Below are 27,171 nucleotides of genomic sequence, written 5' to 3'. Positions count from 1 at the left end.
AATGTAGAGAACTACTAATACAAATTGACACCTGCTCTACAACATTTGATCTTATAGAGTTGCCTCAGTAACTGAGAATTTAAGTGACTTATCTATGGTCATACAGCTAGTAACTCGAAGAAGTGGAGCTTGACCTCTGACCTCCTCACTCTAAGTCCAGTGCTATTTTCACTATACCATACTGACTCTCATTCACATGAAATGGACTAAGTGAAGGTGGTGGCCCAGAAATATGACCAGGGAAAGTGGATCTGGAATTAAAATTTTCCATGGAACAGTTACACCAATAGAACTGAGAGCTTACTGGATTGACATGAACGATAAAAATACCACTTTTCTCATCTTAGCTAAAATTCCTACAGCATGTACACATGTGTGTACACACACAGGGAGCTAGGTGGCACAAGGGATAGAGTTCTGGACTTGGAGTCAGTAAGACCTGAGTTCAGATTTTTCCTCAGATACTTACTAGCTGATGACCCATGGCAAGTCACTTAACTTAGGTCTGTATCAGTCTCCTTATCTGTAAAATAGAGATAATAATAACACCAACCTCCCAGGTTTGTTGTGAGGATCAAATGAGCTAATATTTGCAAAGCACATTGCAAATCTTAAAGCACTATATAAATACTAGCTATTATTATTATATTGTTGTTATTTTTAGATGTGTCAACGGGGATCATCTACAGAAAGAGAATTGCAATCTGTCAGAATGTGATTCCAGAATTTTTAAGAAAGGTAACAAATTAAATTTAATGTGACTTGGAATTGCATTAGTTCTCCATCACCTACTCTGGTCCACTTAGTCATAGAATCAAAGGAAGGGAATTTAGAAGTTATCTAGTCCAAACTAATCATATAAGGAAACTGAAACCTGACACTAGCTTTAACTTTATTGAGTTAGTGTTAAAACTAGAAGTAGAAGGCAGATAGGTGGTACAGTGAATAGAGCACTGGAATTAGGAGGACCTGCATTCAAAACTGGCCCCAGACACTGGTCAAGTCACTTGATCTTGATTGCCCTGCCCTCTATAATCCCCTAAAACTGGAAGTAGAACCTTGGTTTTAAACCCACACCAGTGCTGTCAAAGAAATAATAGTGGGAAAAGCATGAGTGCAAAAATTCATATGGCCTATCCCCTTTGCCTTCCATCAAAGTTGCCCTTAAACTATTCAGAAGAATGGGAGTTTGTCCAGTACCTAAATTTTCTAGTATGAAATGAGCCTGATCAACCTTCCAAGTACTAGCATCTTATAATCTCTCATGGGCAGTTAGATGGCGCAGTCCATACAGTGCTGGGACTAGAGTCAGTAACACGCATCTTCTTGAGTTCAAATCTGACTTCAGACATGTCCTAGCTGTGTGACTCTGGACAAAGTCACTTAATCCTGTTTTCCTCAGTTTCCTCATTTGTAAAATGAGCTGGAGAAGGAAATGGCAAATAACTCCAGTATCTTTACCAAGAAAACCCCAAATAAGTTCATTAAGAGTTGAACACAACTGAAAAATGACCGAATAACAAAAATAATTCTTTATAGTCAGGGATTAAAAAAATAAGTTTAACTCCAATTCTTTCAGTTTCAAATTAATTCCCTTTTGGTGTTTTTTTTTTTGTCCTTAATGGAGCTATAGAGATGGTCTAAATTAGTCTTAAAAGAAATGGGAAACATATTGCATGAGTGAGTTGGATTTTACATTTTTTTCCCAAAGGGTAAAAGTGACTCTTTATATAAAGATGATCTGAAGTGTAAAAGTTGTACAGATTTAGTCTGACCTTTTAGGAAGGATGATAAACTTTCTTTTTAAACTCATGGTCAGAGATGACAAAAGGAATATTTAAGATGGTACCCTACTTCTTGGAGATCTCCTTTAAATCTTTTTTGTACTCGTGTTTCTATATAGTAATTATGTTACAGACAAAGTCTTTATGATAGCAAAATTATTTTTTTCTCTTTGAAACTCCTCAAAGCCACACTGCTGATACTTTTTTTGGAAGAAGGTAAGTGAAAAGTTTTTTTTCCCCCTCCACATTGCTTGACTCATAAAAAGCATAGTTGTTGGGGTGGGGGAGGAGGCCGAATTTAAAGAACCAGGAATTAAAGCATTCTGATAGACATTTAAAACTTGATTGTGTATCATTCAAGCCCCAGCTCTGCTCCCTAAATGATTAGATTTGAAATTGAATTTCTGTGGTGTGTAAGTGGGTAGAAAAAACAGTGGTTTCTGCCACTTCCCTTATGGAAGATTCAAGATTATCTTAAAGATTAAAGATGACTTTTAGTGAAAGGAGAACCTGTACTCCACAATAGCAATGAGCTTCCCTTCATTTTGAGATGGTAAAATGTTTTGCATTGTCTACTGAGAGTGTGATGGGGATAATTTCTATACACAGTGCATGCTACCATTGCCCCAAATACACGTATTGAATCTATTATTCAAAAATGCATTCAACTTTATCATGCATCTCAAACCCTAAATTATTTAAGGTATTTCTGACTTGTACATTTCTGCTTCTTGTATTTTTCGCACATCTCCTCCACTTAGGAAAGCATAAATTTCCAGGTATTGGGCAGAGGCTAAAATGAAGAAAATATTTTACCTGATATTATCTTGCATGTGATGGTCTGTAAGTGGGTCCTATTAGAATCCATCAATTTAAGAGGGCCATAACCGAGCTAGAGCTGAAACATGAAATAGGCTGATAATTTACTTAGTGTTTAGTGATTAGGGAAATCTGGCCAGGGGACTATACAGCTTGCATAAATCTTGGGCCATCTGCATGTCCTCACTAGCATTTATTAAGGTCAAAGTACATTTGATTACCAAGAGCTTACATCAGTTGGTGAGATATGTCATCTCTGCTTAACAGTCATTTGGCCTCTTAATTATCCAAGACTGAAAGCCCCTCTTTAGTTCCTTTTCATGTAGCTTCCTTGTAAAGATAAGAAGTTGCCGTCCCTTTGTTGAACAGGTGAGCATTTTAAAAGTGCCAGATATCCAGTTAGAGGAGGAATCATGGCTCAATCCTCAGGAGAGAAATATGGCTATAAGAAGTCACTGCCTTACCTGGACACAATATGCATCCATGAACGAAGAATCTCTCTTCAGGGAAAGCTTGGAAAATCCAAATTGGTAAGATTCCCTCCATCCTTTAACATCAAGACTCCTTCCTCTCTCTCTTCTTTCTTTCTCTTGCCATACTTCCACCTTTTAAATTTATGCATATAATATTGTTCTGATTCAAACCTTTTGCCCCCAAGAATGTTATAGTATTCGTTCTTTTTGAAATTACCTCTTAATATTCCTGTAAAGATGGGCTTTTTGAAAGCTAGGTAAATTTATTACCTGTCCATTTGAGCTACTTATGTCATGATCTGAACCTGTGATTTAATTGGTAATATGGCATTCTTAGGGAGGAAAAGTGAAAATCCCTCAACCCATGCAGATTGGCAATTGCCTTGCAATTTGTCATCTTTTGGAGCTGCCTGGGCTAACCTAGAGGTTAAGTGACTTGGTTGTGGTCATACAGCCATTATGCATCAGAAACAAGACTTGAAAGCAAGTATTCTGGACTCTGAGACTGGCTCTTTATCTACTCTGCCATGATGTCTCTCACTTAGGCCACAGTGCCTGATGCTTTACTCTGTTAAAGTACATATGAATAGAAAATGATAAGAAGCAACTCAGTGCTTTGTGGTCATCCTTATAAGAAGATGCTATTGCTCATACACTGCCAAAAGAAGATTCATGTTAAATGATTTCCTTAGTAGTGAGGACAAGTTTGCTCTGAGCAATCCACACTCTCAGGTGGGCCAAATGTTTCCCATTTGGTGAAACAGCTGACTGGAGATAAGATTACCATCTGCATGCATGAAATAAAGTTTTTCTTACTACATAATAGTATGAAAAGTGTAGCAGTTTGGATTTCATAATTTTATGCAGAAAAGTTCTATTTTAGACAGGAACCTAATTTCATCTCAACCTGATATTTCTCAAGCCCTTTTCCTGTTGGTTGAGCTTTCCTCAGTGAAATGAATCTTGACACCTTGGCCTGGAAATCCCAAGGAAATAACTTTTTGGAACCCTTATTTCTTCAAGTTTTTGTTTTGAAATATTCCTAAGAAGTCCTTCAGAGAAATTATTATACTGGCACTTTATTTTTCCTTTTGCCCTCAATTCTAGGGTTTCTTTTTTTTTTCTATTGCAATAATTACCTTTGGTATGGCTTATTGAAAATTATAAAAGACTGTTAGTCAGGCCACTTGAGTTTTTTTTTTTTTTAAATTTTTTTTTTTAAGTGAGGCAATTGGGGTTAAGTGACTTGCCCAGGGTCACACAGCTAGTAATTGTTAAGTGTCTGAGGCCGGATTTGAACTCAGGTCCTCCTGACTCCAGGGCCGGTGCTCTATCCACTGCGCCACCTAGCTGCCCCTTTTTTTGTTTTTTTTTTTTAAATTTTTTTTAAAAAATTTTTAATTTTTTAATTTTTTAAATTTTTAAATTTTTTTTTTTAGGCCACTTGAGTTTTGATGTGGCAATTAATTAATTATGTGACTATGGACAAGGCACTCCCATTCTCTTCATTCCCCCCCTAGAAATTATGGAGATTGGATTATATAATCTTCAAGGTCACTTTTGATTATGACATTCTATGATTCCCTGATCAAGTCTCTAATGTTTGCCCTTAAAACCTTTTAGATTGGGTTTGAGGGTCTTTTTCTGAAAAGATTACTTTTTTTTGTTGTTGTTGTTGAGTCAATTGGGGTTGTGACTCGCCCAGGGTCACACAGCTAGTAAGTGTCAAGTATCTGAGGCCGGTTTTGAACTCAGGTCCTCCTGACTCCAGGGCCAGTGCTCTATCTACTGTGCCACCTAGCTGCCCCTTGAAAAGATTACTTCTGTCTATGGATGGGCTCCTACAGGTGATTTAGGAAGATGGAAATTCTTTCTTTTTTTTTTTTCTGAGTGAGGCAATTGGGGTTAAGTGACTTGCCCAAGGTCACACAGCTAGTAAGTGTTAAGTGTCTGAGGCTGTATTTGAACTCAGGTACTCCTGACTCCAGGGCTGGTGCTCTATCCACTGCACCACCTAGCTGCCCCCGGAAACTATTTAAAACAGGGAATGTTTTGCCTTCAAAAGACTGCAGGGGCATATGGGCCAGAATGTAATACATAATTCTTTCTCAGGGATAAAAGCAGATTTTTGACTTCAAATTTATATGATTAGTGATCTCTATTACAAACTAAGCACCCTAACTTAGAATTTCTTGGGTTTGCTTGCTTCTTGGTGAGTCTTGTTACAGGTTTTTAAGTGTTTGCTATTTTTCTCATGCTAGGATCTATAGGCCATATAGAAATATAAGGTATAGTTCTTGTCCTTAAAGAGTTTAAAACTGAATAGGGAAAATAAAATGGGTATGTGATAAAAGCTAACTAAAAATACAAATATGATTTTAAGTAACAATGGTTAGGGGAAGGAGTATAGGTACAATAGGAATTCAGTGGAGGGAGGAGATAAATCCTGGTGTGCCATGGAAGAGGTAGAAGCTTGGCTTTGAAGGATAGGTATTGCTTTGTAGCTAGAAAGGAGTAGGGAGAGTATTCAAATAGAGGACAGAAGAAAATCTGTTAGGTAATTAATAAACCAATTTATTGATAGAATCTATATTTATTGATTAGAATATGATATATGATGATGATGGAATATTATTGTGCTACAAGAAATAACAAGCAGGATGACTTCAGAAAGCCCTGGAAAGACATGTATAAAGTGATGTATAGCAAAGTGAGCAGAACCCAGAGAACATTGTGCATAGAGACAGCAATATTGCTTGATGAAGAACTGTGAATGACCTGACTATTCTCAACAATACAATGATTCAAGACAATCCCAAAGGACTATTGATGAAACATACTATCCGCCTCCAAAGAAAGAAGTGATATTGATGGAATAGACTAAAGCATGCTATTTTTTCACTTTCTTTTTTTCCCTTTTAATCAAGTTTTCTTGTACAAAATGACAAATATGAAAATGTTTTACTTAATCATACATGTATAACCCATATCTGATTGCCACCTTCCCCCTTTAGGGGGGAGGGAGGGCAGGAAGGATAAAAATTGGAACCCAAAACTATAAATAAAAATGTTAGTTACATTTAAAACAAATAAAAAGTTTAAAAAAAATAGAATGAATGAAAAAGGTATATTTGTTTGGAAGTAGGTGGACCAGGTTTGCTGGGGAAGATAATTTATGTAGACATGTAGTAGGAAGTAAGGTTGGAATGTTAGGTAGCTTAGGGACCAATTGTAAAGGGCCTTCAATGATTGGTTAAGGAGTTTGATTTTTTTCCTTTAGGCAATGGGAAGTCATTTAAGATTTCTTAAGCAGAAAAGTGAGGGAATAAAGCAGTGTTTGGGTTCCAGGGAACTCATGGATTTTAGCTCTTGATATGGTTTTAGGAAGTTATTTCACCAGACACCTTAAAACAAGTAGGTAATTGAGGGAGAGAAGTCAAGGGAAGAAATACATTCATTTTGTCTTTCATTTCCCCCTCAGGAGTTGTGATAGTAATGACTAGTCACTTACGGGGACTAGAAGACGAAATATGAACTTTTTTTTTTTTAAAGAGAAAAACTGTCAAGGCTGTTAAGCCTAAAATTAGATCTACAAGCTGTGTGTTGGTTAGCAGGTGTGGGTGTGTGATGGGAAACCAAATGTCATTCTGTCCCTATGCTCTGCCTGTCTCTTCAATTCTGAGATGGGTTTGAAATGGATTTCCTGCAGTATTTGGCTGAGACTATGCTCTATTTCCCTTTGCATGTCTAATTTCAACTCCCACCTGAGTTTCTCAAAATTGTGTCACCTCTTTAGGCCAACCACCTCCCCCTCCATCCTATTACACTTTGTTAATTTCCAAATCAATCCTGTCTTCACTAAATTAACTCAACATCTCCCCACCTCCTGTCATCTTCTAGGATCTTAGGATCAATGAATTGTAAATCCTAGGCTGTTAGAGCTGGGGGAATGAGGGAAGATCATGAAGTCTGTTCCCCTCAGATTCCTTATTATCTAAAGAGTCTTTATTTACTAGCTTTTAAAAAAGGCAAATATAGTGCACTAACTCTGTGCCTAGCCCTGTACCTGGTGCTGAGAAGAATGCAAAAGAAATGCATGAGATAGTCTCTGTCTTCCAGGAGATTAGAATCCATACAAAGTATATTCTTGCACCAAAAAAGATGGAGACTGAAGACTAAACTCATATCTGGAGACTAAGTTGAACTAATGGAAGAAGGTAATACTTAAAAACTACCTTTTGTTCCTTTAGGCAATACATGTTAAAACAAAAATATCAAGGTAATATATGTCAAGAAACTTACTGGTTTCCAGAAATCCTGAATCAGAACACATTCAAAGCAATTAACACCTCTGCAATATCTGCAATATCAGTCTTAACATGCACAAAGTGGACTACAACAGATTTATAAAGTAATCCAACAAAGCAATTTGAAATATGAAAAAAACACAGAGCCCCATCCTAAAGCAGCTTTGGAAAGATAAGTATTTCCTCATCAAAAAGGATGATGATGATTGATGGATTTTTTTTTTATAGTACACGATAAACTGGCCAGGAACTTGCAGAAGTACTTTTGGACCAAGCAGGTAACACTTTACCAAGCACTAGTAAAGATTGGGGGAAAAATTGTATATATATATATATATATATATATATATGAAAGTGGGTTTGTTGAAAATAGCTGAAAGTAGTTACTTCCAGATGGAGACTACGAAATAGACAAGATCTGAGAGTGGAATCAAAAGCCCTCCACTGGTGACATCTAGATCAATTAAACCAAAAATATCTGGACAAAGAAGCATCAAATAAATGATTGAGCCATATGAATTTGTTAATAAAAAGGAGTGGAGAAGCTTATGATGGCAGTGAAGGACCAAAGCATAATTACTAGAAATTACAGATGGGTTGTGCTTAATGAGTCTGAACTTATTGATCCGTGGAGATTATTCAAGGAAAAAGTAGTACCTTTGCAACATAACTGCAGGATATACAAATTTAGCTAAGATTATACTTTAGAACTTCTCTATCTGATAAAGTAGCAGACAACAAATTTCCATGCTACAAATAGAGATCTCAAAATGTCTTTGAAAATTTCACAAGTAAACTGTCCTAAAATCAGACTTATCACTGACAGTCCACAATTACTTGGGCCCAACACTGACTCTTAAACATTTAAGAACTCTGTTTTTAATAGATGTTACTCTACCAAAATACTTATAACCTTCAGGGTGTGTGGAATAAAAAAGCTAGCAGAAGAAATCAAAATTAATGTGGAACAGTATGAAGTTAATATCGTCCCTATAATCTTGTCTTCTTCTGGAACTGTCCCAAAGAAGCTTTCAATGAACCTACAGAAGACAAGTTCTAACCTCATATTTTTATAAAATTACAAAAAACATCTCTTTTCTTCTACCTATGCAATAGTCCACAGAAAATTTAAAATAAAAGAAAAACAGGATAGCCACTTGTCAGGACCATTCCTGAAAGCTCACATATTATGCATTAAAATTTACAAACACTTTATATCCATTATCTCATTGGATCCTGACATCAACCCTATGAAGTAGGTACTATGTGTGCCATTACTCTAGAGATTTATAGAAACTGAAGTTCAGAAGGGCTAAATTATTCACTCATGATCACACGGTAAGTACCAAAACTGGGTTAGGTCTTTACAGACAAGTCTAGCACTTTTTCTAGTACAAAAGGAAAATGGTTTCTATCTTGCCTCAGACCATGTTTAGCAATATTAATGAGTAGATATGTGCTTTTCCTTTCTTAAACTCAGGAACTGATTGACATCTTTAAATTTATGTGTTCCTTCAAAGCATCTATAATTTCATTAGTCAGTTAATTACATTTATTGAATAACTACTGTTATTGAATATTGTGTTAGAGAGACACAGAGAGGCAGAAGAGAGACAGAGCGAGAGAAGGAGAGAGACAGAGTATAGAACATGTGATCACACAGAAGAACTAGAAGACCTGATTTGTGGCATCAAATACCTTAAAATAAAAGTGGGCCATTTTTGTTACCTTTTGACCATATAGAATTACTGAAAAGATAATTGGTTTGGTTTATAGATAGATAGTTTATTATGCTTTAATTTACACTTTTATTCTCAAAGGTAAAATTTCATTGAGAATTTAGAAACGTAGGAAACAAAAGCTGTTTCTTAAAAAAATTGTTTCCATGAGAACCATGCCTCTTAGATCTCACGTAGCACTATATTTTGTAACTTTCCAAGGTCATTGCAATCAAATATTATGTACATATTATAGATATGTGTCCTGGTGTTACATCCCCCAGTAGACTACTTGAGCATAGGATCCCTTTCTAATTTAAACTTCATTTGTCCCCAGGATATTTATGAATATTCATTGATTGATTGGTAGTAAGAGGTGGTGCTTGACCTCTGGGATTTTACAATCAATGTAGGTTTATTAATGAGTTTCTTTTTTTGTTTGCATACACATTGGGAAGTCTTATCTGTGCTCTTTGCTGGTGTGCCTTGTTCATGTTCTACCTTGTTAATAGGTTTAGTTTACAAACTCAAATATGAAGGAAGATTAATAAATGCCTACTTGCTTTGATTTTAATAATAAACATTCCCTTTACTTGAAGAACTCAATTATAAAATATTTAACTAACTACTCTTCCATACAGAAATATTTATTTTTACTTCCTAACCATAGCAGTATGGAGATTTTTGTATTAAATTAAAAAAAACCATTTATGGCATCTTGAGGGAACATTTAATTTCATTTCAGTACAATAAAGAGTAATTAAATTCATAATATCTAAGAGCCAGGACTATTCTATCTTTAAATAAGTGTTTCAGTTACATGTTACTCATCTTTAGGTTTAAGAAAATCTATTTACTGTTTAATACTTAAAAATAATTTCTAAGACTTCTTAATGTTTACCTATTGGAACAGGCACCTATTTTAAATTTTTGTTGAATCAATGCATATGCACTATGAAGTTCCTTTTGGAACATGATCAGAAAGTTCATGTCCAACTTTAGAGACATTAAATGAATGTGATGAGTGGCTGTCTTTAATTTAATTTAATTGTCAGTGCTGCTAAATTTTGTATGTGGGTATGCTTAGAATATTGGTGTTGCAGTTCCAATTAATAAGGTAAATAAAACTTCATATATTAATAAAGCACATAAAGATAGTAGGTATATGCTTTTAAAAATATTTTTTGATAGTGTTAGTTTTTAATGCCATTTTTATTTGCAAATATATTTCTGCCTCATCCCTACCAGAGTGCCATCCTTCTTAAAAAAGATTAAAAAAGCAAAAGGAAAAAAAAGCAGTTTAGCAAAACCAGTGAGCATAACAACTGCATCTGCAAGTATATAAAATATAACACACCTATAGTACCTCACTTCTGCAAAGGGAATAAGGTACATTTTTTTCAGTTCTTCTCTGGGGTGAACCTTGGTCATGATAATACAGTGTTCAGCTTTATTATTGTTATTTCTGTTTACTTCTTCGCAGTTGTGTATGCTGTTTTCCTTGTACTGATTATTTTACTCTTCGCAAGGTCATATGTCTACTCATTTTTTTGAATTCTTTATATTCATTGTTTCTTAGAGTTCAGTAATACAAAAAAGAAAGAAAGAAAGAAAGAAAGAAAGAAAGAAAGAAAGAAAGAAAGAAAGAAAGAAAGAAAGAAAGAAAAGGGACAGCTAGGTGGCGTAGTGGATAAATCACTGGCCCTGGATTCAGGAGTTCCTGAGTTCAAATCTGGCCTCAAATACTTGACACTTACTAGCTGTGTGACCCTGGGCAAGTCACCTAACCCTCATTGCTCCACCAAAAAAAAAAAAGAGTGTAGTAATACTCTATTTTATTCTTGTACTACAATTTGCTAACTATTCCCTAAACAAAGGGAATTTATTTCACTTCCACAAAATGTGATATTATGAAGATTTTAGCATGTATGGGACCTTTAGTTCCATCTTTAAATTCCTTGGGTTATATGTCTAGCAATGGGTCAAAAGGTAAGAACATTTTAGTTACTTTTTGTTTTTGTTTTTGTTTTTTTAGTGAGGCAATTGGGGTTAAGTGACTTGCCCAGGGTCACACAGCTAGTAAGTGTTAAGTGTCTGAGGCCAGATTTGAACTCAGGTACTCCTGACTCCAGGGCCAGTGCTCTATCCACTGCGCCACCTAGCTGCCCCTTAGTTACTTTTTTAAAAAACCTTAATTCTAAACTGGTTTCCACCAATTACACACACACACACACACACACACACACACACACACACACACACACACACAATAGTAGAGATAAGCCGAAACTATTCTCTTGGGAATTCATTGATATGAGTATATATTTTAAGGGTCGTTGAATTTTTTTTTCTAATGGTATATCTATTTCTTTCCAGAAATGCTGAAATTTCCTTTTCTAGGAGTGAATTTGGCAGATAACTTGATGAGCTCTAGTTTGCCATGTTGCTTGCATTTCCAGTACTTGTCCAAGTACTGTAATAATATATTGGCTGTGCAAACTTTGCTCATGATTTGTTTCTTACCTTAAATTTCAGCCATAGAGGTAAAGGAATTAAAGAGAAAGCTCATGGCTTTTAGAAAAGCATGTCAAAAAATATTGTATCCATGGTCAAAGGAAGCATCATTCTACACATGGAGATACTCTGATCTTGATGTTCAGCACACTAATTAGTGGTCAAACTGTTACTGAAACACGAAGCAATTAAGGAAAGGGGAATAACAGGTTTTATCTGTATAAATAAACACCTGGATTTTTTTTCTATAATGCATTGCCCTCTATATTATTAATTTGTCATTTTTAATGTTTGCACATATGCTTTTTTTTTTTTTAAGTGAGGCAATTGGGGTTAAGTGACTTGCCCAGGGTCACACAGCTAGTAAGTGTTAAGTGTCTGAGGTCAGATTTGAACTCAGGTACTCCTGACTCCAGGGCTGGTGCTCTATCCACTGCGCCACCTAGCTGCCCCACACATATGCTTTTTTTTTTTTTTTTTTGGTTTTTGCTGGGCAATGGGGGTTAAGTGACTTGCCCAGGGTCACACAACTAGTAAGTGTCAAGTGCCTGAGGCTGGATTTGAACTCAGGTCCTCCTGAATCCAGGGCCGGTGCTTTATCCACTGTGCCACCTAGCTGCCCCTGTGCCACCTAGCTGCCCCACGCACATATGCTTTTAATGGATTCTGTCCCTTAATTTGTGTTAACTATCTCCAGGACACTTCCTTCCCTCACCTCCCTTAGTCATTTCTTTATTAAGTCATTTATCTAACAAAAATTTACTCTTTTTATTCATATTAATACATGTTCACTGCAATGTGCTAGGTTATGAGGTTGCAAAGATATTTAAGATACAGTCCCCAAAGGCACCCACATTTTAGAAGAGGAAATGAGATATGTATAACAACAACAACAACCTGGAGGGTGATAAATGCCTAACCAAAGTTGAAAATTCTCTGTACTTTAAAAGATCTAAGATTATATAATTGGTATCCTGAAATTCTTGGAATTTGGGAGTTTAAGGAAATCTTAAGAACCTGCCTTCTTACTTTCTGACAGGAATTTATGGCTGTATGTTAGATAAATGATAATTTATCTGATAAAGAATTTTAGTTTTCCAGGAAAAGTACTGTAGGCAGATTGGCTATCTTCATGTTCTGACAAGAGCTGCTGTTTGCAAGGTTTCACATTTTAAAATGAGGGTATATTTCACCCCCTTTTGATCTTCTGCTAAGCAGAGTTATATTTTTGACCCTATTTTCAAAGTCAGTCATTGAAATTAGCACTTATCTGTATAGCCAGGGCCTTCAAAGTGAGTGGCCCCAAGAGAAATTAGCTATGAAATCTATGAGAAATTTAATATGCTCACCTGTGTTTTGTTCCCTGTTTTAGTTTGGCTGCCATTGGGATCTTTGTCCATGTGGAATATTGAGTATATTGCCAGTAGGCAAATGGTAGTGTACCCTTAGCTTACTGATCAGAAGAAGGAAGCAAAAGGCGAGCACAGGTAAACATGAGAAGAGCAAGTATACATTTTGCAGGTCAATTAGCATTAAGTATCATGTCATTGACTAATTGGAGAAGCCTTCAGACAACAGCTAACCCAACTCTTGCCTTATATAGTATCCTCAACAAGTAGGCAGCAATATCAGGAGAGAGAACCCTGTAATGATGACCTGAGTTTTAGTTTTAGCTGGGCCACTAACTTTCTATGAAATATGAATATGTGAATAGCCGATATATCATTCTCTGTAGCTATATCAAAGATATATTTTCATTACGATCAGCATAGCTCACTCTCTAAATTTAGCATTTTTAAAGGAATGTGCCATCTCAATTAGGATGACAATACAAATCTAAAAATAGATTTTTAAATTAATTGTAAGTATTAATACAATATACTTGCATATATGCAAATTTGCTTTATGCAAACCACTATTAAATTAATTTCTTTTCTATTTTATTTTTTCCAATTACCTGTAAAGATAGTTTTCAACATTTTTTTTTTTTGGCAGGGCAATGAGGGTTAAGTGACTTGCCCAGGGTCACACAGCTAATACGTGTCAAGTGTCCGGGGCCAGTGCTTTATCCATTGCACCGCCTAGCTGCCCCTAAATTCATTTTCTCCAGAAGACAAGTTTGAATCTCATCTCATATATTTACTAGCTTCGTGATACTGGACACATCACTTCTCTCAGCCTTGGTTTCTTTGTAAAATAAGGATAATTATACCTACCATACAGGGTTGTGGTAAGGCTCAAATGAGAACATATATAACATGCTTTGCAAATCTTAAGGAGCTATGTAAATGTTAACTATTATGATGATGTCTCAGAAAAAATCATAACCTTTTCCTCACTTTTTGCTTCTAAAAATGGGAATAATAATATTTATTTTACCTATGTCACAGATGACTGTAGACATTTTTTTTATGAGATATTTTATTTTTTCCGTTACATGTAAAGATAGTTCTCAACTGACATTTTTTTTTAAAAAATGCAAACACTTTGGTGTTGTCATTTTGATTTTTCAATCATTCTCTTTATGTCAATCATTCTAACTTTTCAGAATCCTGAAGTATTAATGAAACTTTTTCCTAAGGCAGAGTAGACTGAATTCCTAGCTTTGTTAATTTAATGTTTAATTATTATTATTTTTTTACTTTGATAACATGAAGGCTGATCACATGTCCCTTCTCTGCCAGGAGATGAGGAACTAAAATGCCCTTTTGAAAAGTTTAGAGAAGTCAAGTGATGGCACTTTTTATCTAAGAGGGACTTGATCACTGGAGACAATAGATAAGAAAGCAGCACAAGGTAAAGAGGGAAACTTGAGTGATCCTGATTACTACCAAAATGATGCAATCTTTCTTTAAGAGTTTTGATAGATGAGACTGAGATTTGACTATAGAAACCCTTCCTTCCTCCTCCCTTCCCCATGTCAACAATATATTTTTTTCTAAACCAAGGTGTTGATTTTATATGCAACATCTTGAAACTCCTTAAGACAGTAAAAATATGAACATAATGCTGGTACACTTAGGATCAAAATCACAGTCCTCAATCATGTTGAGAATCAGCATCTGGTGACTACACTGTCAGTTTTGTAATCAGTGTTAATACTGGTAGCTAAGCAAAGAGACAGAAAGCAAAATTGAGCAGCAAGAGTTCAGTTTCCTACTATGCATTTACAGCAGCATTTGAAGTAATTTCAGATGCTGGAATCCACTGCTGCCACTTTTGATACACGTCCAAGCTCAGAACACAAATTGTAAAACATGCTGTAGCATTGAGAAGAAATTCAATGGCCCTCCCTATTGCATTCTCTCATCTGCCCTAGGAACAAGGCAACAGCCCCTTGTTTAAAATGATAGAGGAAAGAAAACCAATGCTTTGTGCCTCTCCCAAGTTGTGAATTAGACCTATCCATGTCTGGCAGGAACCAGCAGTCATGGGTTCCTAAGCTTTTGAGAAAACTGCTTATGGATGTGCCAATGGCTATTGGTTGTGTGATCTAGATTGTAGTCTTACTCCCCATATCTGGCCCCCAAAAGTAATTCTCACTTCCAATATTGATGCTTTCTAGCTCTGTGACTGGGAAAGTCTTTTCAATTTGAGCCTCAGTATTATTGTCCTCATCTTTAAAAGGGGGTTATGATACTCCTGCTATGACCCTCAGAGAATTATTTTGGGGAAGTACTTTACAAACCATAAAGTACTATAGAAAAATGTTATTGATAATACCATTCTATTGATTCTCAAAGGCCATATATGCTATTGTGTCACAAGCCCTGGAATATTTTACTTATCTAGTTAGAATACTTAGATTTGAAACCCACTGTGTGATCTTGGACAACTCATTGAACCTTTCAGAGTTTGTTTTTTCTTCTATCAAATGATAGAACTTCCACAGATTGTTGAGTGTAACTTTTTCTAAACTCTCACATTTCTGTAGTCATAGCCTTGGGGTACGGTTGAAGAAGCAGTAACTTGGAAACTTCTTGATGTAACCATTTGGTATGACATTATTTGCTATTCAGTGTTTGGCTCATGTAGGGAGGGAGCATGTGGGTCCATCAAACCTTGCAGGAACTGATAGAACACTGAACCTGCTCTCCTAAGCACATGCAGATTTGTTCTCATCCTTTTCTCCACCTTTCCCACTTTGTGTCAATGACCACCCTAAAAGTAAAAATCCTTTTTTTTTTTTGGTGAGGAAATTGGGGTTAAGTGACTTGCCTAGAGTCACGCAGCTAGTAAGTGTTAAGTGTCTGAGTCTGGATTTGAACTCAGGTACTCCTGAGTCCAGGGCTGGCGCTCTATCCACTGTGCCACCTAGTTGTTCCTAAAAATCCTTTTAAAAGAGTATATTTCGGGGAAGCTGTGTGACTCTGGGCAAGTCACTTAAACCCAATTGCCTCACTAAAAAAAAAAAAAAGAGTATATTTCCTTGTAAGCAATCAAAGAAAACAATTAGACATTGATTTGTTTAAAATATTTGCTATTAAAGTGCTACTAGTCTAATCCTATCCTAATAGTGATCATCCTCCTGTACTTCTGGTACTTCTGGTCCTTGTGATCTGAATACTATCTCAGTACTAAGCTCTGTAGATGTCCTAAGAAGTTCTTGTCCTATCCCAACAGAGAATTATAGCTATTTACTTTACTTAATCTAGCTTTGTATAATGAGTAGGGTGCAGGACTCAGTCATAAGAAACCTGGCTTTGTATCCTCCCTGCTATTTAGGATTTTTAAAGTTTTCCTCATGAGATCTGTTACGTCCTTTGCTTTATTATGACTTTTTAGACAAGGGGTTCTTTCTTTCTTTCTTTTGGGGGGGGCGGGGAAATGAGGGTTAAGTGACTTGCCGAAGGTCACATAGCTAATAAGTGTCAAGTGTCTGAGTCCAGATTTGAACTCAGGTCTTCCTGAATCCAGGACCAGTGCTTTTCTCTCTCCCTTTTCTATATTGTTATTTACATATTGTTTGTTAGCATAGTGTGTGTTCCATCAAGGAACACTCTGTTCCTAGAAGAAACAAAGGGGGGAATGTGTTGATAATGGATTTAGCAGAGACTCAGGGACCCACCTGGAGATTTAAACTGATTGAATTGGATAAGGCAGCTGACTGGATTATTGACTCCCAGTTAACTAGATTGTAAGCACATCTGGCTGGTACTTAAGAGTACTTAAGAAAGCATGGTTCTTAGAAGATGACGACTTTGAACTTTGACCACCTTCTGACCCAGTCAATCAATCGGTTGAGGAGCCTCCCATTTCTGGGAGGGAACAGGAAGGAGGAAGCTGAGCCTGCACAGAGGGCTCGCTCTCTTTTGGTTCCTGACATCACAGTAGCGGCGGAGGACTTCACAGAGGAGTTGAGGAAAGATAGGATTGCCAGGTTGCAGGAATTCTGTTCTCAATCTTTCTCTTTCTTTTACTATCTTTCAATAAACCCTTAAAAACCTAAACTCATTTATCAGTGATTTTAGTCAGTTTCCTCCAAAACTGGGGGGGGGGGACAGATTAGAACCTACATTTAGAAATTTAATTTACACAGGCTGGATTTGAACTCAGGTCCTCCTGAATCCAAGGATGGTGCTTTATCCACTGCACCACCTAGCTGCCCCCAAGGGATTCTTTCTTAACCAAAGAATTCATGAACTTATTTTTAAAAAGTCTTGATAACTTTTTCAGTATAATAGGCATTCTTCATAATTCTGTTTATTTTATATTATACATTTAAAAATATTCTGAGAAGGCATCCATTGGTTTTTACCAGATTGCCAAAGGGGTCAATGGTACAAAAATGGTTAAGGGGCCCTGATTTTGTTCCTCCTAATAAAAGACTTTAGGTATGTGATAATTACTGCAATAAGTAGATTGTAAGTAGACAGAAGGGGCTGCAGTTAGATTTATTCATTTGTTTGACAAGTTACTAACCCATCAATGCCTAGTTCTTTTATTCAAGATTGTAAGCAAGAAAAGGTATTTCATTGTACCTATTCAAACTAAAGGTCAAATTTGGTTGTCTTTTTTCTTTTTTTTTTAGTGAGGCAATTGGGGTTAAGTGACTTGCCCAGGGTCACACAGCTAGAAGTGTTAAGTATCTGAGGCCGGATTTGAACTCAGGTACTCCTGACTCCAGGGCCGGTGCTCTATCCACTGCGCCACCTAGCTGCCCCAAATTTGGTTGTCTTAATCTCTTCAGTAAACTCTACTTTCCCCCTCCTCCATCATTGAAAATCCATGGAATCATAAATGTTACAGTCATAGATTTTACCTTGCACAGGGGACTTGTACAGAAAGTGCTTTTTAGGATTTTCTTTTTGTTTTTTCATTTGGGAAAGGAGGAAAACAAATGCTTGATGATTGACAAATAAAGTTAAAGGGGCAGCTTGGTTGTGCAGTGGATAAAGCACCAGTCCTCGATTCAGGAGCACCTGAGTTTAAATCCCTTCTCAGACACTTACTAGCTGTATGACTCTGGGTAAGTCACAACCCTCATTGCCCTTCAAAAATAATTTTAAAAAAAAGGAAAAAAAATAAAAAAGAAAGCATCTTGCAAATAGTGGAACACTATACAAATATGAATTCATTATTTGGATAATAAGTTTCTGTCTGATTTAATTTAATATTTGAGATTAGCAGAGACTAGAAATTATCTAGTCCAAATTGCTCATTTTATAGAGGTGGCAAGCTCACTTGCTTCCCGGAGAGATGAAGTGATTTTCCTGAGGGAACACAATGTGTCAGTAGCAAAACCAGTTCTGGAACTCAGGTCTTCTGACTCCCAATCTGGACGTCTTTTACAATATCACACTATATCCTTGCTCAGAGGAAAAAATGGCCAAGGTTAAAAAAGTTATTTTACTTCAGAACAGGTTTCTCATTAATTGAGATGAAGAAGGAAGAAAGGCATTTCCCTTGTGTATGATATTGCACCAGAAATGTAATGCTTTTTCTCTTCTTTCTCTTTTTTCCCTGAAGCATCTGGTCTAGAACATTGCTAGAGGCAGTATTCTGGGATAGATTGTCAATTGGATTATTCTAATATGACAGCTCCTATGTTTCCAGAGACAAGTAGCTCCCAAGAGGAAAAACTAAAATTTCAATGTTTAGAAAACTTTTTTTTGGTTTCTTTTGTTTCATGGGTTACTTATTTTTGTTTTTTACTTGAAAGATTTGGATGAACCCAGACCAAAACCCTAGATTACAAACTCTTTAAAGTTAGAGGCCTTGATTCATTTATCTTCTTATCTTTCTTATTAGCTCTTACCAAAGGACCTAGTGTGTCTATAATGAGTTATTTGACATAGTTTTTACATTGTGCTAAAGAATAGAAGCTATGTTTTTAAAGGTCTAAGATAGTATATATGATGTAATAACGAACTGCAGAATCTTATTGTAGAAGGCATTTTAAGTGGTTAGGTTTTTTTTTTAATAAATTTTGCATATTTGAAGAGAGGGACTGTGAATGACATGGTACAAATAAAAATAAACAGTTATGGAGGGAGCCACAGTGCTAAATTACATTGTTTTCTCTTTTATTTGAATTTTCCTTTGGGAGAAGTGGAGGAATCCTTTGGATTTCCACAACTGCATTTATACCTGCCACTTGCTGGCAATGTAAATGTTAGATAGGTTTGGTGTCTGCTCTACTAACATCCATTACTATTTCTACTGTTCCCTCCTATCCTTATCTAACCTTCCCTTCCAATACTCATGACCAGTTCCCTGCAATGTCTTGCCATGAGTATGGTTTTTCTTTTTTTTTTTGGGGGGGAATAAAGGTTAAGTGACTTGCCCAGGGTAAAACAGCTAGTAAGTGTCAAGTGTCTGAGGCCAGATTTGAACTCAGGTCTTCCTGAATCCAGGGCCGGTGTTTATCCATTGCGCCACCTAGCAGCTCCTTCCTTACAAGTTATCTACAAGGATTTTTTTAAAGTAATAATGATATTTCTGTAGCATTGTAAAGTTTCCAAAGTGCTTTTCTCACAACAATCCTGTGAGGTAGGTAGTGTATTATTATCTCTATTTTACAAATGAGGAAACTGAAACTCAGTCAAGTGACATGCCAAAGGCCATACAGCTGGACTGCAGCTCAGTACTTTATTCACTATACCAAAGAAACAGTTAGATTAAGTAAAGAGTCTCCTACAGTGCCTTGCCCATGGCTTTCTTTGCTTTTAGTAGATATTGAGTAAATAAGATGAGATGAGAAAATCTTTACAGGCATTGCTTAAATAGTGTGGAAATGTAATCTAGACAGGTAGAGGGAGCCTGGTGTAGTAGCTAGTCAGCCTAGAGCTGAGGAAGAACTGATTTCAGATCCTTTATCTAAGACACCATGGGTAATGCAATTAACATCTCAGTGTTACAGACAACCACTTCCAAGAGTATAAATTGTAGAATAGCTGTAGCCTGATTTGTGGAAGGCATTTCCTCAATGGGAGTACCCAACACCATTGAAATCAAAGGTCTGGTATTTTTTTTTTTTAAACAAATCAAAAGTTTTAAAAATTCACTTAATGGGTCTAATTTGAATAGGAAATTTGTATTAACATCATGAAGTCTGTGTTTCCTTTGGGGGAAGCCACTTCCCCTGTGGTATTGAAAGAAAGACTTGATACAATCTGAATAGAATTATGTTCATGCTCCTTCATCTACTTTTTCTTTTTTCTCCTTTTTTTTCTCTCCACCCCTTCCTTTCCCTTTCTTTCCTCCCTCTTTTTTTTAAATCAAAGGCACTTTAATTAAACTCCCATCATGAAAACAATTAGGCCAGATTTGCCATACTTAACCAGTCAATAATTCAGTGGTGGCATCTCGTTAATAGACTTTGCTCTCTCTGTGACTGCCATCTCAGAGATGCAGGGTAGGTAGCTATGTACTGTAGGGATTAAATAGCGATCAATATTTTCCATGAACTTTTTGTCCTCCACTGAAAGAGATAGAAACACAAAAGTAACCAAATGAAGCTGAGACAAAGGGAGGTTGATTATACCCTGGGGTTTACATTAATAAAGCAGTTTCTAGGACTTGGATTATTCTTTCTTTTCTTTGATCCCATATATTCCATATTTAATTACATCAGTCTCACGGGGAAAAAATTATAGGTGTATCTTAGATACAAGGACTGAATGGGCCTGGAATTGTCAGTAAAATTTTGTAGCTCTTACTGGTCTGTTCATTCATCAGTCAAAGTGAAGACCATCTCCTACTGAATTCAGCAGCATGAATGCCAGCGATGTTTTTCCAAAGAGAAAAGTGGGAAATCTGATATGGAACATGTTCCATGTGCATTCATTTAATGGAGATAACAACTCAGCAAATACAATTTTAAGTGTCTGATATGTTCAAGGCACTGCCAACCCAAATACAAAAAATAGGAAACCATTCTTGCCCTTGAGGTGTTCACACCTGAAGTCTTTTAAAGTCATCAATCATCAATGACTTGGATAAACTAGAAAGAACAGTTCTTTGTAGACGTGTGGGAGTGGCATGGCAGACATTATTTTTGAATAAGGGATAAGGATTTGGAATGACTTTGGTAAACTAGAGAAGTAGATTATAGAACTTTATTCTCTTGTATTTTTTTCCTATAAAGTTAAATTGATGGTAGTTTACATGGGAGCTGTATGGTAGTTCTTTTTATTCACCTCTGATTGACTGTCTAACACTCTTTTCAAGCTCCCAGGGTCTTTTCTATCCTTATATTTCTCTGCAGGTGACTTTAGTTCTTATTGAAAAATTGAGGCCATGCATTGTAAACTTCCTCATCTTTCTTACTTGACATCTTGAAACCTCCCAACATCTTTAATCACTTTCTCTGCTTTTGCTAAAGAAGAAATAGTCTTTTCTCCTAAATGAGGTTATATTTGCACTTGTACTATCCTTTCCTAATTCCTCTGAGATCCTGCTCCATCCATCTTAATGTCTTCTCTTCAATCTATCCTTATTTTCCCCCATCACTGTATCTGCAAACTGTTGATTTTTGGTCATTTTGTTCCCCACAGAGGCAGTGTGGTATAGTGGATAGAGAGGCATCCTTGAGTCCAGGAAGACCTTTTCCACTGCCTTAAAACATGCTTAGGTCTTTTCTTTTTTTTTAAATTTTTTTTTTATTTTTTGGTGAGGCAATTGGGGTTAAGTGACTCGCCCAAGGTCACACAGCTAGTAAGTGTTAAGTGTCTGAGGCCGATTAGAACTCAAGTACTCCTGACTCCAGGGTCGGTGCTCCATCCACTGCGCCACCTAGCTGCCCCACTTAGGTCTTTTCTAAACTTAAAAGTTGGCCAGTATCAAACTGGTCAAGGTTCAATGCCTCTTCTCCTTCACTGCTGAACTTCTGTAAATGGTTGTTTACACTCAACAGTTTTTACTTCTCATCAACTCCTCCCTCCTCAACCTTTTGCAATCTGGCTTTTGACCCCTAAACCCAGAGTAGAAAAACAGGAGGAAATTGAGCTATAATGCATTTGGTAAATTGTCTTAGCCCTTTTAGTGATCCCAGGCTGATCTCTGATTTGAAATTCCTCCATAATAACGATTATATTTTATATACATATGTATAAAATATACATGTATGTTACATGTATATTAATATATTAATATTACATATTACTATTTTACATATTACTAAATGCCAAGCACTGTCTTAGGTGCTGGGGACATACATAGAAAGCATGGTAGTTTGTGCTCTCAAGCAACTCATATTCTAATTGAGAGAGAACACATACTGAAGGGTGGGGTTCAATCATAGACCAGGCTGGATGGGGAGGCTCAGGAGTCCTTAGGATGCATTAGCAAAGTAGTTAGTGGTATCCAGAGGTCTAGAGAATTCAATGACAGGGAAGCTGGCAAGGCTTTCATCTTACCAGAAGGACTGTAGTTGTTGACTCCTTGCTCATATATGTAAACAAATTCAGTGAACTGCCCATCTAATTGTATGTCATGATATGGGACAACAGGTATTCTTCATCTACTTTTCTTTTCCCCATGTGGATAATAAGGAATAGAGACCTGTGCTTTCAGTGATACAGGGAAATCCCAGGTTAGGGAACTCCATCTACCTATGCAGGTAGGTGCCTTTTCTGTAGCCTATAGTCTTTAGTGAATTGCTCATGGTCACATAGCCAGCATGTATCAGAGGCCAAATTTCAACATATGGCTTCTGGGCATAAAGGTCAGCTCTCTATCCATTATGCCACATTGCCTCTGTGGATAATAAACTGATCAGAATTTATCAACTTAGGGATATAGTAAAAAAAAAAACACACACAACAAAATAAAACCCAAAGACATTTAACATTTAGAATACAGATTATAAGAAAACATTCTTTATAATCAGGACATACTAATTAGTTCTTTATTTAGGGACTGTGTCCAGTTCTAGCTCTTCCTAAAAGGCAATATGAAAAACGAATCATCATATCATCTTCATTAGAGGTATGGAGAATTGGGTAATAAATGGTGGGGGAAGGAGAATGAGATGTAGGAGAATAGGTGAAAATGGTTTGAGCTAGCATGGAGAAAAGAAAGCTAAAGGATGATTTAATAAGACTTTAAATACAAGGCAAATTAAAGGTTGTGCTCCTTTGCTGAAAATGGCTTTTAGTAGATACATAAGGACTTTTGAATCAATCTGCAGATGAAATGCTCCTATAGAAAGGTTGGTGATGAACTCCATTACCATCTTCAGTGGAGACAGAATGAAATATATGAAATAATAGTAGTAGCTCATCTATAAAAAGCACCCCAGTTTACAAAACACTTTCCTAATGAGTTCCCTGAGGGAAAAGACACAACTATTATCATAGCTATTACATTTGCCCTGTGTGGGGCAATAGGTATTCTTTATCTACTTTTTTTTTTTCCTGTGTAGATAAGAAGGGATAGGGACCCATGATTTCAGTGGAATAGGGAATTCCAAAGTGAGGGAACTTCATTTACATATTCAGGTATGTGCCTTCTCTGAGACCTATATTCTTAGATAGCTGCTCATGGTCACACAACCATTAGGTTACTCAGAAAGAAACTGAGTCTCATTGATGATTTAATTGGCCATGGTCATGTAGCAAGGAGGAACAGGACTCATTATATTTTCCCCAGTGTACTGTACTTCATCTAGATAAATCATAGCATTAAGGGTTTAATTTACATATGTATAATCCAAAAATTGTTGATCAGGGTTATTAAACATTGGGATTAGGACTGGTTTCCTTCAAATTTTGAGAATGTTCAACTTTTCATTTTAAATATGAAAATCTCTGTAAAGTTCTATGTTGACAATATGTAATCAAGGAAGGGAAAGATTAATGTTTCAAGAATGTAATTTTATATAAGCAAATGATTTTAAATGGGTTTGAGCATGAGAGATAGAGAGAACCTTACCTAGTCCATGAAAGAATGCTGAATATTTGTATAAACTGACCATCTTCTCTCTCTTTCTGTGTGTGTGTGTGTGTGTGTGTGTGTGTGTGTGTGTGTGTGAGAGAGAGAGAGAGAGAGAGAGAGAGAGAGAGAGAGAGAGAGAGAGAGAGAATGTTTTTCCTTTGCCTTATGAATCAGAATGCATAGGCTGTTACTCTCAGTGGAGAGTCCAATCCAGGGCTTACTGGGACAATTTAGACCATGATAACAAAGCTTTTTGGATCCAAAAGGTTCCCAGAAATGCCTTTACTGTGAATGTACATTACTAGAAAATGTGCCTTTTATTTTCTCTCTTATCTATGTTAAAGGAGAAGGAAAGCTACAAATATCCCCTTCTACCTCTTTTGATTGAAAATAAAATTTGGGGGAGAAGGAAGTCTAAATGGCTCAGGAGAATGGTAATCTTTTGTTCCCTATGTCACCAATTCATTTCTTTATTTTTTTTAACTCTGCAACAAACATTTATTTTATTTTTTCCAGTTACATGTAAGGGTAGTTTTCAACATTCATTTTCATAAGATTTAGAGTTCCAAATTTTTCTCCCTCCCTCCCCTTCTTCCCCCCTCCACAAGACAGCAACCAGGTTATATATGTACACTCCACAAGTGCTCTTTTTTTTTTTTTGTGGGGCATTGGGGGTTAAATGACTTGCCTAGGGTCACACAGCTAGTAAGTGTCAAGTGTCTGAGGCCGGATTTGAACTCAGGTCCTCCTGAATCCAGGGCTGGTGCTTTATCCACTGTACCACCTAGCTGCCCTCTAGGTGCTTTTTAAAAATCAGTTCTTTCTATGGGTGTGGATAGTAAGCTTCATCATCAGTCCCTTGGGATTGTCTTGGATCATTGCATTGCTGAGAGTAGTTAAGTCATTCACAGTTGCTCATTGAACAATACTGCTGTCACTATGCACAATGTCCTCCCAGTTCTGCTTACTTCACTATGCCAATTCATTTCTGTTAACCCAAGATGTTTTTTTGGAGGCTTGTAAACTCATTAGTGTCGTGTGTGTGTGTGTGTGTGTGTGTGTGTGTGTGTGTGTGTTTTGGGGGTGGGGTGGGAAAATCTCTTTCTTTCTTTCACTGGGCAATGAGGGTTAAGTGACTTTACCAGGGTCACACAGCTTAGTTGTTTTTTAATGGACATGTAGCCAGATGACAATGATAGGTCTGCTCGAGATAGTTCCAGAGAAGGGCAAAAATGAAAGGGGAATATAATTTAGCACTTCTTTCCAACCTCTGAGAAGTTCTTCTTTTGACATAGTTAGGACATATTAGTGGAACACTGAAGAAGGCTACAGAACAGCCACTCTTTTTCTACCCCCCTCATCCACTGTCATATATTAAAAAAATGAAAAAGATTCCAGATATCAGGAATATTAAAATTCTTGTTAATATGCTATTTTACCTAAAAGGAAACTATTAAAAATTGAATGAGAATGTTTTTGCCTCATTTCAAAAATTTTATTAAAAAAACCCTCTAATACCAAACTAACATGCATGAGTTTGGAAGGGGAGAATTTGGGGACCTTATTAAACCTCCCTGCTATATAGTAGCAAATGCTTTCTAAATGAATGATTTAGTGGCTGTAGCAGAAATATTGAAGATAGCCTATATGCTGAGGTCAAATTATCAGAGTGAAATCTTAGGGTACAGTTAGCTGTCTCTTGGTTTTACAACAAAGTATGAAAACATGACTACAAAATTGAGCTCCTGAGCTACTTTTGGTTAGTGGCATGCCTTGCGAGGCCTGTGGGGTGTCTGACTTTGGGCTTGTCATTGTTCTTACAAGTACCAAGACCACAAAGAAAGCAGTAAAAAAGAAAAGTTGGGGCTTTTGACCCTTCCTTATATGTAGGCTCAGTGGATAGAGTGCTGGGCCTGGAATCAGTCAGGAAGACTTTAATTCAGATCTGATCTTATACGTTTACTAGTTGTGTGACTCTGAGAAAGTCACTTAACCTTTTTGTCTCAGTTTCCTCAATTGCAAAATGGAAACAATAATGCCATCTGTTTCATAGGGTTGTTGAAAGGAGCAAATGAGAATATTTGTGAAAGCACTTAGCACACATAGTTCCTGGCACATAGTAGGCACTATAAAAATGCTTATCCCTTTCTCTTCCTTTCTCCTCAAGAACCTAAAACATAACATTTCTAACATTTCCCCCCTTCTTTTTGATCTTGTTTTAGACTTTCCAGCATTTTAACTGATGGAGAGACAATGTTTTCTTGCTTCTATAGTAACACCTTTGCTTTATGATCTTCAGCAGTATAGTGGATAGGGAGAATGGAGAAAGGGGGAAAAAGGTAGATAGGGGAAGGGCTAGTCTGGCTCACCCCATGGCTGACCTTGTCAATTTAACATTTACTACACAGATGACCTTGGACTGGGTGCTATGAGACATTCTAATCTGTAAATTCCCAGAGTCCCTCTGCATGGATGGCTATTATATATATGGTTACAGCTCGCTGGGATTTTGGGCTAAGAGTCTCATGGCTAAAGTAGGCAAGGGTGGCAAAGAGCATAAACAAACAAAAATGCCATTAAACCTGTCCTTAATACACAACTTAACCCAATTTTCTTCAGCCGGTCTCCAAACTTGAAAAGATTCACTATCTGTGCAGTACAGGGTTAACACTCCCCTAGGGTTTTACTCAGCACTTTGTAATATTGGGGTGTCTTACTTCCGTGAGATGGGTCAGAAGGCAAAGGCAAGGGGAGGAAAAAAAAAGGCTGTCATTACAATGTGGTGAAGGATAAATGATCCATTTCATTTATTGAAAATTTGTATCGTCTTTGTACAGAGAAATAAAATGACATCAGAAGGCTATGTTCTATTGCAGGACAGAGTTCATACAAAGAGGCAGAATATCAATCACCGGGGCAGGATTTCTCAACTACATATTAGAGACTTTTGCCCGTACTTTTCTAAAGCAGGGTGCCCAGAAGGTAAGCTTATTTTCCTTCCTTCTACTAATCACCAGAATTCCCTCCTTGCTGAGGCCTTATTCAAGTCTCTTTAAAGCACTATTCATTCTGATAATTTCACTTTGGATTTCATGCATTCTGTGAGCTTTGGAATTGACTGGAAAAGTCCAGGCCAGAAAAAAATCTCATTCTTCCTCCTTGCTTTTTGATATAAGGC

General features: G+C 36.7%; 1 protein-coding gene across 1 annotated transcript in view; it reads left to right on the top strand.

Moving 5' to 3' along the window:
* Nucleotides 1-27,171, top strand: part of PRELID2 (PRELI domain containing 2) — an 89,268-nt gene that overhangs the window by 27,626 nt on the left and 34,471 nt on the right. Inside the window, exons 3-5 of the mRNA XM_043980963.1 lie at nt 665-738; nt 2,973-3,133; nt 26,870-26,975. Coding sequence (XP_043836898.1) covers nt 665-738; nt 2,973-3,133; nt 26,870-26,975 — 341 coding nt within the window. The remainder of the gene's footprint in view (nt 1-664; nt 739-2,972; nt 3,134-26,869; nt 26,976-27,171) is intronic.

Source organism: Dromiciops gliroides, chromosome 2 (assembly GCF_019393635.1).
Source record: "Dromiciops gliroides isolate mDroGli1 chromosome 2, mDroGli1.pri, whole genome shotgun sequence".
Classification (NCBI taxonomy): Eukaryota; Metazoa; Chordata; class Mammalia; order Microbiotheria; family Microbiotheriidae; genus Dromiciops; species Dromiciops gliroides.
This window is presented reverse-complemented; position numbering and strand designations above follow the sequence as displayed.